At 36.6% G+C, this 13,723-nt stretch overlaps 1 protein-coding gene across 1 annotated transcript; it reads right to left on the reverse strand.

The window, feature by feature from the left end:
* Window positions 1–4,541: 4,541 nt before the first annotated feature.
* On the reverse strand, window positions 4,542–10,984 carry LOC135153163 (NEDD8-activating enzyme E1 regulatory subunit-like). Its single transcript, XM_064095249.1, has 5 exons — window positions 10,845–10,984; window positions 7,825–7,989; window positions 6,695–6,797; window positions 5,706–5,785; window positions 4,542–5,279 (listed from the first exon to the last, which is right to left on the reverse strand). The coding sequence occupies exons 1-5, from the start codon at window positions 10,904–10,906 to the stop codon at window positions 4,925–4,927; spliced, it is 765 nt and encodes a 254-aa protein (XP_063951319.1). The 5' UTR covers window positions 10,907–10,984; the 3' UTR covers window positions 4,542–4,924.
* Window positions 10,985–13,723: the final 2,739 nt, after the last annotated feature.

Below are 13,723 nucleotides of genomic sequence, written 5' to 3' on the forward strand. Positions count from 1 at the left end.
GCTTATACATTAGCCCATCATATGTGTCATTTATATCCTGGAATTCACGTCCCAAACCTTTTATCAAACAAGAAAAATGTTGTGAACTTGGGTTTTTAAAAAGCAAGATGGTCATTTGATCACTAATGATAAATCGGAATGCATGAATACATCCTATCAACCAAGCACTAGCGTACCTAAGGGGGGGGGGGCACTCTGCCCCCCCCCCCTGACGAGCCACAACCCATGCAAAGGACGTATACCTGCCCCCCTGACGAGCTTGAACACCTTTTTTTTTTCTGGTACGAAATCCTTTATTTGTGATTGAAGACCTTTTTTTTATTTTACTTGTAAAATTTTTCGGCCGAACGGTTTTGCCCTCCCTGTGGAAAATCCTAGGTACGCCACTACAACCAAGCTACCATTTTTTATCACAAGTGTCCACCTTCATGCACAGATAATCCAATGGAATGCTTATACCCGTAGCACACCGTCCTTTTCTATTGACAACAGAATGCAGGCAGGAATTCATCAAAGAGGGGAGCAACGGATACCTGCAATAAGGATCAAAACAAAATGAATATTAGAAAATTTGCTCTTCGGTATTCTTTCTGCAAATATATCTTCATTGATCAAGAAATTAATACCTCCTTTACCTGAATAAGCAAAATTCATTTTTTTTTCTATTTTTCATTTCTCCTGCAATAGGAAAGTTAGCAGATAATCTATATTTTTTTCTTCAGTGAAATCTTTAAAATAGTCTTATTTCACATATTAAGAGTATAAAATTACAAGAAAATTTGACCAACAACAAGATTGAAACTTGATAAAAGACAGTATGTAGTAGGGGCCAATATATTTTTTCTTCATTATCACATACCTCTAGTAGGTGTTGAATACAGAGAATATCACATTAAAAACTGAGTGAGTATACCAACCTATACATTTACAGAAGACCTGTTCTTCCTGCTAAGTACAGGGCTTGTTCCCCATCAGGACTCATGATGCAGACATGGCCTGGATTGGCCCCAATCGATAGCACCTATGACTCTTGGAAACCTGTAGCAATCATCAAATTGTCGCTGGGTGGTTTGAATTTCTCGTCATCGGAAACTTCATTGACTGTTACTCCTTGCTATTGCCTCAGAAAAATCTTTGATGATTCTGCACACGGATGACTGTGATATAGTTGCTTCGTCTGCTTGCATCTTCTAAAAGGTACCTTTAATTATCGAATGATAAGTGATGTTATGTAATTGGTTTATTGATATGAAAGCCAATTGATACTTTACCATTTACGTTTGCAAACATTGTGCTTCTGTTATGACCTGATGTTTATGATGCACTGGAACTGCTTAAAGAGATTTTTCTTCGATTCATTAAAAAAAAACTCTACTGCAATAACAATCCATGCAAAATGGAGAATATCTCTGTTAAGCTGAAATGACATACCAATATTTCTTTTTGGGTGGTTATAAATCATCCTTCATGATAATTTCCCACTTGAATATGACATATTTGTATTAAAAAATGTTGCTAAATTGTAAAAAATGAGAGAAAAATAAAATCCCCACCTATTTCCAACCCAAAGGGTTACATGTTTCATTCCGACAAAAACCTTTCTGTGAAATACCCCCAACACTCCCCCTCCCCTGTAAGGGGTTACTAGTACTCCTGGCTGAAAGCAGAAACAAAAATCATACAATTTGGATGATTAATAATGAATATTAGGTTTTGCATTAATTATTTCTGTGAAACATGTGCATGTTTTCATGAATATGCAAGAAATAGCCTGATGATGTCACATCCACACATTTTCCACACATGAATGTACAAGGGTTCCATGATATTTGCTCTGGCGACAATTACTCAATGGAAAATCTGCATGCTAAGCAAAACATAAAACTTAATTTTCATGACTAGATACTTCCAATCCTTGATCCTTACATTATTCTGAACTCGCAATAACTATCTTAAATATATAATCAGCAGTCAACCCCATTTTTACATTCCTGGAGGAAAAAAATAATGATTATGATTTCAGATCACTAGAGAACAAGTGGGGATATGAATATTGCATATGAGATACACAGAACTGTTTCCCCCAAGTTATGTAAAACTTTAAAACTGAATCAATTCATAATTCTCCATCCAATATTGATGGTTTTTGCTAGTCGAATTGTTCTTTATCAAAATCTCATCATTTTTGGCCTGGAAAATCACTTTCATAGAACATAATTTGACCCCCCCCCCAATTACCATCTGCTTTACAGTTCGCACATGAAAACTCACCAATGACATAAAACAAAGTCCTGTCAAAACCTGTAACATGACAGGCAATGTGTGGTTCTCTCTGTTGGTACCCCACTCTGAGAGGTTCATCCTCGTAGTATTCAAATGGATTCTTCCTGTCTCTTAATCCATGCTGTGGTCTTTCTATGTGTTGCTGAATCTGCATGGAAGTTAAAAGATTGTGTTTAAGAGTCACCATGAATGGGCAATTTACTCTTTGAATTTCATTTAATTCAAAAGTGTTTAAAATGAGGAACAGAATGTGAAAGATTATACAGAAATCCTTAAAAAAAGATAGGATAAAAATTCTAATTGACATGAGTAGCTTTTCTATTTACCTACTTGTAAAAGTGAAGAAAAAAAACCTGCCAATTGTTGCTGATCATCATCATTGATCAAACCACGCACGTCATAGAGATGCTTCTATGAAAACCGATTTACTGAATCACTTTCAATTGGCTTTAATAATGAAGGCAAGGCACTAATTTTATGGAACTTTGTTTACACAAATAGAGGTTATTGCTTGCGAGTGACTTTCGAATAACATATTTTCATGAATCTTCATCAAAGTCTCATTAAACCTTTTTTCCTACCCCCCCCCCCCCCGGCATTCATCAAACTGACAATGCTTTCTTTCTCTCTTTTAAATAAATATTCAACAAAATGTCAGGATTAATTGGAGATCAACAAGCCTAGTGACCAGTAGACAAATATATATGTTAATAACACACAAGCAAGGTCCCCCCCCCTCTTCTTTTTTGTCAATTACTATGACAAGAATGAAAAAGTAACATACATGTCACATGATACATTTACAATTACATGATGAATTCAAATCCCAGAAATAATATTTTATTAAAAAAGGCCATTTTAATGACATTTAATTTTTTCAAATATGAATTGATAAGGCATACCTCACTCTCTTGCAAGACGGCACAGCAGTTCAAAATTGTGAGCCATGTTTGCTTTGTCTTGATTGAGCACAATCTGCCGAGTATGTATGGTCTGTTGCTGATATGGAAGAAAAAAAATAATGAAAAAAATATTTATTCATCAATCATACTGCAATGTCAAGGTATATCAAAGAAAAAAATAATAAAGCAGCTACAAATGTAGATTGATAAAATCCGCTGTTTCAGAGGAGTCGTTCAACATTTTCTGATTTTTTTTTGGTGGGACGGGATGCTGCGGAGCCACATGAAATCTCAGGGGAGCATATCCCTGACAGAAATAAACCTATTTATCGGTCTACTACAAATGTAGAGGACTGAAGATCAAATGCACTTGTCTGTGGTCTCATGTGAATATAACATTGGGACTCCTTGTGAAAAAAAAATACTTGAAACAAAGAGGGTGGGGTAGAGTTTATAATAACCCCCAAAAGAGAGAATTTTCAAAGTTAGACCTCAGTTAGATCTACTCAAATAATCAATTAGGCCTAGGATTTCCATTATTTTTTAATGTTTTGACGACACCGTAAATCTATAAGTGATCGCAAATGCAATGCCGAAGGTCAGTAAAACTTAGTTTTAGTAAAAGTAAAATCAGCTCATTTATAGCTGTTGGAGTAAACAGCGGTGAGTGGAACCCAATCTTTCTTAAATATTTTTTCAAAAAATAATTTAATCAGGGCTTAGCCTTAAGTTAGAGTTGACCCTTATTAAAATATTTTTTTTACTCCAACGATGTTGTAGGATTAACTCTAACATGGCTACCAGGTAAGCTTCATAGCTTGACCATCTATCCAAGCCAAGACAAAGCCAGCCCAGAGTAGAATGTCTAAGTTAGACCGGCTCTGTATTGTACTTGTAGTGTTTAAAAAAACTTATTTGTATTGCTGCTCTCCTGGACTTGCCTTGGCCTTGCTTCAGTCTCAGACAAAATTAGATGCACAGTAGCTGTGTTGGCAGGGCCAGGAGGAGTGGCAGGGGTATCGTAGACAACAAAAATTCCATGAAAATCACACGAAATCGAAAATCACTCACTGCCTGACATAACTAGCAAATAGTATCGACCTTTCAATCACGCCTACCTGGCCTGTGTAGTGTACGCTAATTGCGTCTCGCACTGCAATGCTCATAGATATGAACGCACACAAAAGTACATGGCTGGGACTGAGCAGCTTAGAGACGCGACGATAACAATGATTCAGATACCATTTCAAGTTTTCGAGTATACCTTTTGGAAAGTTAAAGCTATCAATAATAGTTACAGATGGAACTGAAGGCTCCGTCATGATTTAAGCTCCAAAAATTATGTAATTTACTTACAATCTCGGTCGAAGTCGTGAAATATGAAGCTTTAGATAAGCCGATCACACCGAATCTCGTCTCTGTCCAAAAAACTTTTTTCTTGCAGCAAACTTTTCCGCAATCGAAATGCTGCTCTCTGATTGGTTAAAACAGTGGACTAACTTTAACCCACCGATTTAGTCCACCCCAAGGAGCTGACTAAGTCGTGACGTCAAATGACGCGTTTTATACCCCGGTATTACTTTAGTCGACCTTTGTGAATCGCAAAAGTTAGCCCCTAGGTGCTAACTTTAGTCCATGGATTAAAATGACGTCAAATGACGCGTTTTATACCCCGGGTATAACTTTAGTCCACCTTTGTGAATTCGGGCCCTTGTGTCTACATGGGTGTTGCATACCTGTCAAAGTTTTAAAATGAAAAATCTTCCTGGAACAAAGAAAAAAAATCTATTTTTAGGCAAACACAAACTAAAAGTACTCTGCTTATAATTACAGAATCTGATTTTGCTTAAGATTTTTTCTCTCCCTATTTTGAAATGAAAAATATTGTATTTTGTCTGATGAAATCTTACTGGTTGGTGGGTATGATGCTGCTTGAAAAGTAATAGACACAATTCAAAACGCAATTTACTACCCAAATAATTACCTGTGTGCTCTTTGATGGCCAATCTCATGTAGCCGAGGAAACCATAGCAACGGCATACCAACAGAGGAATGTCATTACTCCACAATACAGCAGCTAGATCCAGTAGAGTCCTAAAGACAAGTACACACAAAGATTTAGTATGATTTTGTATCACTTTATTTCAACATCAATAAAGTTACAAGCACATTGAAAATAAAATAAAAAGAGCAGTCCAGGTTCTGGCGCATCACTGCCGAAGCAGGACATACAATACAGAACATAATACAAGACAAAGCAAAGGATAATACATCACAGCACAGATCTTGATCACGATAGTCTGTAGTGAATTAAATAAATCATGCACTTTTAGAATGACCTCTGATGCTACAGGGAGAATTGGAAGGGAGGTCACATAGTGCAGCACAAGAATAGACTCCTTGTGAATGATAAGATTAGGAATCATTGAAACTATATCATGCAGACCATCTGCTAAAAGGGTCTTAACTGCATTATTTACTGCCTATTGGCATAAGGCAGATTGATTATGTATACAGTACCTCTCAGGTAAAGCAGTCGCTATGACAGCATTGAAGTTATCAAAGAAACTGGGGTTGCTTTCCAGAAGTTGCTCAACAGACTGCAAGAGATACGATAGAATACTTCATATCAATGATTGCTAGTGAATACATGGCACAACAATTAATTAATACTGATAATGTCAACAACAACAACAAGTATAATAAGTATAAACAATAACTATAAAAATAAATAGACAACTATTATTCAAGATATTCAAATCTGATTTTGAAAGTGCAACATGGGCATGATCCTGGCATCTGATTAAATAATAAAAAATGAAATATGATAATTTAATATTCAAAAGTTGTTATTATATTTTGGACAAAAATTAAATTAAAAAATCATTCTGCATACAAATTACACAAGAAGACAAGGAATAATTATTACTACTGCTATCACTCAGGGTTTATATGCAAAATTCTCTGAGTTTCCAGAGCAGTGAAATGGAAAATCTATACTCATCTATCTGATAGCTATACATGCATTGCAAGTCCAAGCATGAATTTGATAGAGGATGGTTAAAAAAAATGAAGAAGACCTTCCAATGCCATAAAAAAATTATGTAAATCCCATAGATGTTAATCCCAATGTTGTCCCAAAAATGTTAATATGTACCATATACCATGTAAATGGTTTGTTAGCTCAGTTGGTAGAGCATACGTCTCACAACCAGTAGGTCGGGATTTCAAACCCCAGCCACGTCAGACCAAAAGACATTAAGAGATGGGAGTTGCTGCTACCCTGTTAGCGTTCAACAATTAAAGGGATAGAGCAACATCCCATCCACCTGGGACCATGATCAATTGGGAAAAATGAAATTATGTAATATTTCTATTTCAGATATCTATTTCGAACAACGAATATAGATACCTTTACCCAAGTTTTCTCCTGGTAAAGCATCCTTCTAAAGACGCCCTGACCAACAGAAATCCATTACTGCTACTACTTCTATGATATTTGTTCTTACCTCCTCTACGAAATCTCCTCTGACATCACTGTTCAATTCTTGGAGCAACTCTGAAGCTACCTGAGCCCTTGATTGCCCAATACTGTCCTTTGTAAAGAAGAAACTGAAAACCAGAAAAATATAATTTTAAATCAACGTAATACAGAAATTAACAGACCAAAAGTATAATCTTCAAAAATGTTGAGGTTGCTTCCTACATGTAATTAACAACATCAAGAAAAGTATAACTTTCTTTATAAAAAGAAAAAAATGTTCACAAATACTGTTCATTAAATACAAATGTAACTGTTTTTTTTCTATTCTGACTAATATAAATATTTCTTATTAAGGCTCACAAAAAGTTTCAATTTACGGAAAGTCTTATTGTTTTATATAAATGATTTTAATATGAAGTTTTCAATTATTTAGATATAAATCTATGTATACAATGAAGTTTAACACATTTTAGCTTTCAATAATACGCTTTGTTGAAATAACAATCTTATTTGGAGAGAATAAAAAAATAAGGTGAGTGTCACTGTACCAATTCCACGTAATACTTCAGAGGCAATCTGGAAGAAGCTAATATATTTCAAGAGTGATTCTGAGGAGACACAGCAGTCATACTCAGATTGCAGGTACGTCACATAGTCTCAATAATAATGATAATAATAATAACAATCTGGGTATTTATAAGGGCATGTAAGACATACATTGATTGTACATATCTAAGCACTTACAAATTAGTTATTACCCCAGTCATTAGATCCAAAAGTCATTCCTGCACACGACATTCCTGCACATTCCACATTCCCTGGGGAGTATTTCACCCAGTCACCATGTGATGCGTACACAGTACTGGACAAGCTACAATGACATTCACATCCTACTGGGCACCCTTTTAGCAACTGGGTGGAGAGTCGCAAAGTGTTGATTGACACCTTGCCAAAGGACGCAAGGCCGTGGTGGGATTTGAACACCAACCCTCTGATTTCAGAGTCAGAGCCACTTACTATACGGAGGCTCTTCTTCATCTCAAATCACACAAAGGATATTAAGCAGTCAAAAAGGATGCAATCAGAGATTTAAAAATCTCATCAGGATGCATTTATTATTCTAAGCTTCTACTGTAATCTATTATCATCACTCACTTGTTACCGACATCGTCACCTTTGACCTTTCCACCATCAACAATGGTGAAAGAACCAATTCCTGGTAAGATGAGATTCTTGAGGGTTTCTGTGCCAGTAGCAGTAGCATTGATAAGACACACATGAGCTGATTCTAATGCTTCCTGTCCATGGTCTCCCCACAATCTGCATCAAGACAGGAAAAGAGAAGTAAAATCAAACATTACTTGACATCTTTAACCTTGTATAGATTGGCAGGCATATCGAAAAGCCTTGATAGTAGTCATAAAACACACACAAACTTGGCAGCCAGTTTTTTCACTCTGGTGATCGATTTTGAAAACCAAGAAATAAAACATCAGCTGAGCGTGCGGATGCGCCAGCTGATTGGCTTTTAGAAAAATTAACCATACTAGATCTACAGCTTTGTAGATTACATCCGAGACCAGAAGTTTCGGTCTTTGTTTTATTGGCTGTTCCGCTGAACTCCGTTGGCTTCACTCACCAATTACAGAGACCGAACTTCTAACTCGATCTGTACAGGGACTCAATGGCCATAAATGTTTATGTACAGTCCGACCTCTCTTATCCGGCCTCCCCTTATCCGGATCTCTCTATTATCCGGACGCACACTTGCCGAGATTTTTTTTCAATTCAATTTTATTAGTACGTGAGGAAATGAGATTGCAATCTAAACTCAATCCTATACGCAAACTCACTTTGATTAAATATATTTTCCAGTGTAGTCTACCTAAAACAACATTATTTTTCATGAAAATATCTCACCCAAATCACCAAAAGAATTTAGGCAGGATAATTTTCCAGTAAATCGGGGTGCAGTGTAAACATTTCATCACGTTCTCTTGTTGTTTCCCCGGGAAAAACAACACATGTTCGCTAGCTAATGCTCGGCCTCAATACGGACAGCGCCATCTATCATGTTTGAGCCTACAGTCAGTATAACAATGGCTGACATTGCGAAGCTGCGATAGCGGCCGCGATGATCTAATTGTAAAACTTACTTTCATCGAGTCATTCATTCTCTCTCTTTCGAGGTATGCTCGATTTATACCTCAATCATTTTAGCAGGTAAATTATCCAACAGTTTTGGCCATCGTTCGATTTCATTTCCGTAAAAATTACCGCCTATAATTTGCACTGACACTGCAGTGAATACATGTCTGTACCGTACGCCCGGCCCACAACAATAGATAACGTGTAGCTACCGCCGCGTTGCGGGGATCGAGGCCGCAGCTTGCGTGTATTTAATATTGGGTCTCCCAGATCCGGATAAATCCCTTATCCGGATTGGTGCTGGTCCCAATGTGTCCGGATAAGAGAGGTCGGACTGTATTAAGTTCAGATAAACCAGGGAAGTGCGAGTTACGCGACAGCCTGTTTTTGCCCTTTTCAGTTGATTTTTTTCCCCGTTTTGGTACATTTCAGGCCAAATCGGAATAATAATCTTTACTTTGGTCTGGTTCTTTTTATATATTTTTATAACATAAAGACAAAAATTGATGAGCCCCGTCGGGGGAATTTTGCATTGTTAACATCCTAATGGCGGTTACGTGATCGCGAGCTGTCTGTGTACGAGGATAAATTTAAAAAAAAATTAAATGTTAAAAAACTGACGGCTGCCAGCTGTCAAATTACATCCCACATTATCATCATGCCAATCTACACTGTGTTCATGCAATCGGCAGCCAGGATCTCAGGGGGATTTATTCAACCCCCCCTCGGTCAACTCAAACCCAAAAAGCTCGGTCTGGTTTAGTCTTGAGGACGCAATGATGATGACTTCTAAAATCCTGTCATACTTCATCATTGACGTCTTGAACAGGCCTTCACAGACATGTAAGAGAACGAAGTAACAGAATCGCGTTAAATATGTTTATTTTATTAATTTCTACACCTTCCTACGCCTAATGCGTAGGAAGGTTTTAAAAAATGTAAGATAAAAATGTAAAAAATAAAGGTTTCTTACCTAACTGATGCCACGTAAACCCCTCGATCCACATGTAAACAACGGAAATACAATAGCGTCAACCCTTGAACTGCTTATGTATGACGTACTTCCGGCTAGCAATGCCGTCTTGAAGAACAATTTATAGATAAAAATTATCAATTTACAAATACTAAAATTTATTACGTAATTATAAATAATTGGTATAATACTAAAAATTATTTATAATTAGGCCTATGTAATAAATTTTAGTATTTGTAAAATATATTTTTTATCTATAAATTGTTCTTCAAAACGGCATTGCTAGCCGGAAGTACGTCATACAAAAGCGGTTAAAGGGTCGACGCTATTGTATTTCCGTTGTTTACATGTGGATCGAGGGGTCTACGCGGCATCAGTTAGGTAAGAAACCTTTATTTTTTACATTTTTATCTAACATTTTTTAAAACCTTCCTACGCATTAGGCGTAGAAATTAATAAAATAAACGTATTTCACGGGATTCTGTTACGAAAAGATGGATTTCCTAGGGAAATCCATCTTTGTTTACTTCGTTCTCATACAAGTTACATGTCTATGAAGGCCTGTTCAAGAGGTCAATGATGAAGAAGTATATGACAGGATTTTAAAAGTCAGCATCATTGCGTCCTCAGTCAAGGCTCAAACAAAGACTAGGTCTGGTTTAGGTTAAGAGCTTTCTAAATTTTTGTTGTCCTACCTTATATTATTTTTGAAATGTAAGCAAAGTTTGAATACCCCTTCACTAGATTACAGTGCATGCATCTCTGAATCTTAGGCGGTCGCCTATAATATATATTGCTATAAAATTTGCACAGCTTATATGCTGTAGCTTAGCCACTAGTCGGTAACTTCGCTCGTATGCTGTTCGAACTCATATATCAAGGAATCGTGAGATCGCCTATACAAGTTGTGTGCATAAGAGATTGCACGCGTCGGTAATGGGAATTACCTTAATAAAAATCCATCTAAAACCAGCGCACATAGCACCGGTTTTAGATGGATTTTACGTGTCTAAAAACATCTTAGTCTACGGTTATTGACTTAATCAACAAATACCTCAATTGGCGATCATATTTCTTGGCTTTGTCAATCACCGGACTTCCCCTGGATGATGCCATTATGATTTTCCCGATGATATCGACACGCAAATTCTGCGATGTTCTGTTCTCAACAACAGCAGAAAAGTTTACATGGTACGGTAATGTTGATAGAGCAAAACTTAAATGAAAAAAATATCAAGATTCTAGGGATTATTATTATTATTATTATTTTTTTTTTTTTTGGGGGGGGAGGGGGAGTAATATTTCATTGTTCTGGTATTGACGTTAGTACACTATGCATCTGTATGTATAGTGTTATTTTATAGTCACCACTGGCATTCCATCAGAAAAAAAACAATTTTGTTTTCATAAAAGCAGAAATGTTTTTGGAAAAATGCAGGGGAGGGGGGGGGCACTCAAGTTCATATTGTTGCACACACGTGTAATAAAAAAATGCATTAAGGAATTTTTAGCAGATAATGGCGTGTCACTCATTTATGGTGTCAAAATAAAAAGGCAAATACCTCTGAGAAAAAGGGTAGGTATATCTTGTAGAAAACACAATTAGGGGATATTTATAATTGATGGGGGCAAGGTTGTTGAAAAAGCATGCCTATAAACTTGAATAAGGTATGAATTTGACCAATGGATAAAACTTATTTAGGGTGGGTTTGTAAAACCGAGGGTCAAGCATGTGTACAGTGTACAGCAATATATTGATTCACTTACATTGACGAATGTATACCATGCATGACCCAAAGACGTGAAAAGGATGTATTTTTCAAGATAGGGCATGTTACGTACGTAACATAATAAGGGTGTCAGAAACACTAAAGTAATGAAAAAATGGTATCTATTTCGCTAGGAAAGCTACGTGTTTAGGGTCAAATTTGCAAGGGTATAAAAATTAAGACTAAAATGTTTTATGAAGGATGTACTTTTTTGCCCCAACAGTCAACACTACATGTTTAGAGTATGATTTGCGCGAGGTGTGGGAGATATGGGGCCGTACTAAACCCAATGATTTAGGTAAAGGTAAAACCGATGACCGATGTCTGTGGCATAACAAAATATTGTTGGACTTGTCAGTTAAGGGGTTCAATTCATGGAATACTTGCCAAGAGTATCGCATGCTTCCAATACTTGTTAAGGGTAGGGTTTCACATGCCAATACTTGTTAAGGGGTGCATTTTCAGAATATGGAAAATACTTGTTTAGGGTGCTTTTTGAGACCCCATGGTCGCGCATAGTATCCATTGGTCAATGGAAGTGGCCCCCCCCCCCCCGGGTTTCATCCCCTGGGATTCACCCTAGCTCTCTCCCCCCCCCCCCCCCCCCCCGAAAATCCTTAACTTCTCCTCTTTCTTTTTATTCAAACAAAAATATTCAGGAAAACGAAACAATACAATTGATAAATAATAAAAAGAAAAAGAAAAAAAAAGAGAAAGCATGTGACTACATTTGGCAGTGCACAAGTTCAAATAGTTGTATAAACCTTGGTGTTGTTTTATGTAGCCATTTGGAGGCTAAATTTCTTGTTCAAAGGTGCCAATTAAGATTCAAATCATTTCTAATTGTATTGATTGTCTGTGATTTGTAACACAAAGTCATGAAAACCCAATAAAATTCTTTTTTTTTAATTCCAATCATTTTGATTACCATCATTTTGCATGTATCTCACAATTGTTTACAAAAGGGGCTACTAACTTAAGCATTACTATAAAAAAACCATTTCATTGTGCCCTCAGAAGCAACGGAGGAGTTTTCAGCACCATAGAACACTGAACACAAACTAGGATTACGCTAGGAATGGTCTACTCATCGACAACAAAATCAGGTGGCTTCTTTATGAAGTTGTAAGTTTCACCCAGTTTAGTCTTTCTTATGCTAGATGAGATATCTAAACAGAATTTACCTGTTCTAGCATAGTGGGTGTGAACTTTTTAATGAAATCTTGAGAAATGACAAACTTTGCATTCACATGCTTCTTAAGAGATCTGGGCCCCTATTTCATAAAGGACTTGCAACTGTTGTAACTTTGCCATTATGGCAACTACCATGTTAACAGGGCTCAGCAGCCAATCATAAGCAAGGATTCCATGGTAGTTGCCATAATGGCAAAGTTACAACAGTTGCAAGATCTTTATGAAACGGGCCCCAGATTTGAATTTCTGCTTTACAGGATTAACCATTCTAACCATGTGATGTCATGCGTAATCTGAGAACAGCTTTAATGAAACTTTTCAAAAGCATTTATAAAGCTATTTCTTAAATCTTATTGTGACATACAGGTAACTGCACATCTCTTGCTTAGAAGATATCCCTAATTTTTTCAGTTTTAACATAGTGTGAAATTCCTACAACAAAAATCAAATCAAAGCCTGCATTTGATTGGATTTGTCTTAGTGTACGCGATGAAACAAGCGTAATTATATACAAAAATCTGCATAGTCCATGGTTTGTCCCATGGTATGATTGAAACCTCTTTCTAGAATACGGGTCAGAGACTGGATTTCAACTTTTACTGATGGGAATCAATGGGTGATTTCAAGTCAGGTGTTAGCATTGGTGTTGGTGTTAGTGTTGGAATTTGGATTGCTTCCCAAAATCTATTCGTGTTTGTAAAACTGATCCAGATCACATTTTTGACATCTCAAAAACTAGTGAGTGACTTTTCAGGACCATCTACATTGTATGATTGGTGTTATACTCGTGTAAAATTTACCTAACACCAACACCAATAGGTCAACACTGAACTTGAAATCACCCAATCTTATTTGGAATCTGGTTTCGTACCCAACAAGGTCACCACTCATAACTTACAAGAAGATTTATAAAACATCATTTAGGATGATTATCCAACAACAATTCAGATACACAGACAATATCAAGATA

This window comes from Lytechinus pictus, chromosome 2, assembly GCF_037042905.1.
Source record: "Lytechinus pictus isolate F3 Inbred chromosome 2, Lp3.0, whole genome shotgun sequence".
Classification (NCBI taxonomy): Eukaryota; Metazoa; Echinodermata; class Echinoidea; order Temnopleuroida; family Toxopneustidae; genus Lytechinus; species Lytechinus pictus.

Excerpts from the sequence above, each read along its gene's own strand:
- LOC135153163 (XM_064095249.1), bottom strand. The coding sequence starts at position 10,906 with ATGGCATCATCCAGGGGAAGTCCGGTGATTGACAAAGCCAAGAAATAT. Across the intron at positions 6,798-7,824 it reads GGTGACGATGTCGGTAACAA|TTTCTTCTTTACAAAGGACA; the intron begins GTGAGTGATGAT and ends TCTGGTTTTCAG. Across the intron at positions 5,280-5,705 it reads GCGACTGCTTTACCTGAGAG|GACTCTACTGGATCTAGCTG; the intron begins GTACTGTATACA and ends ACTTGTCTTTAG.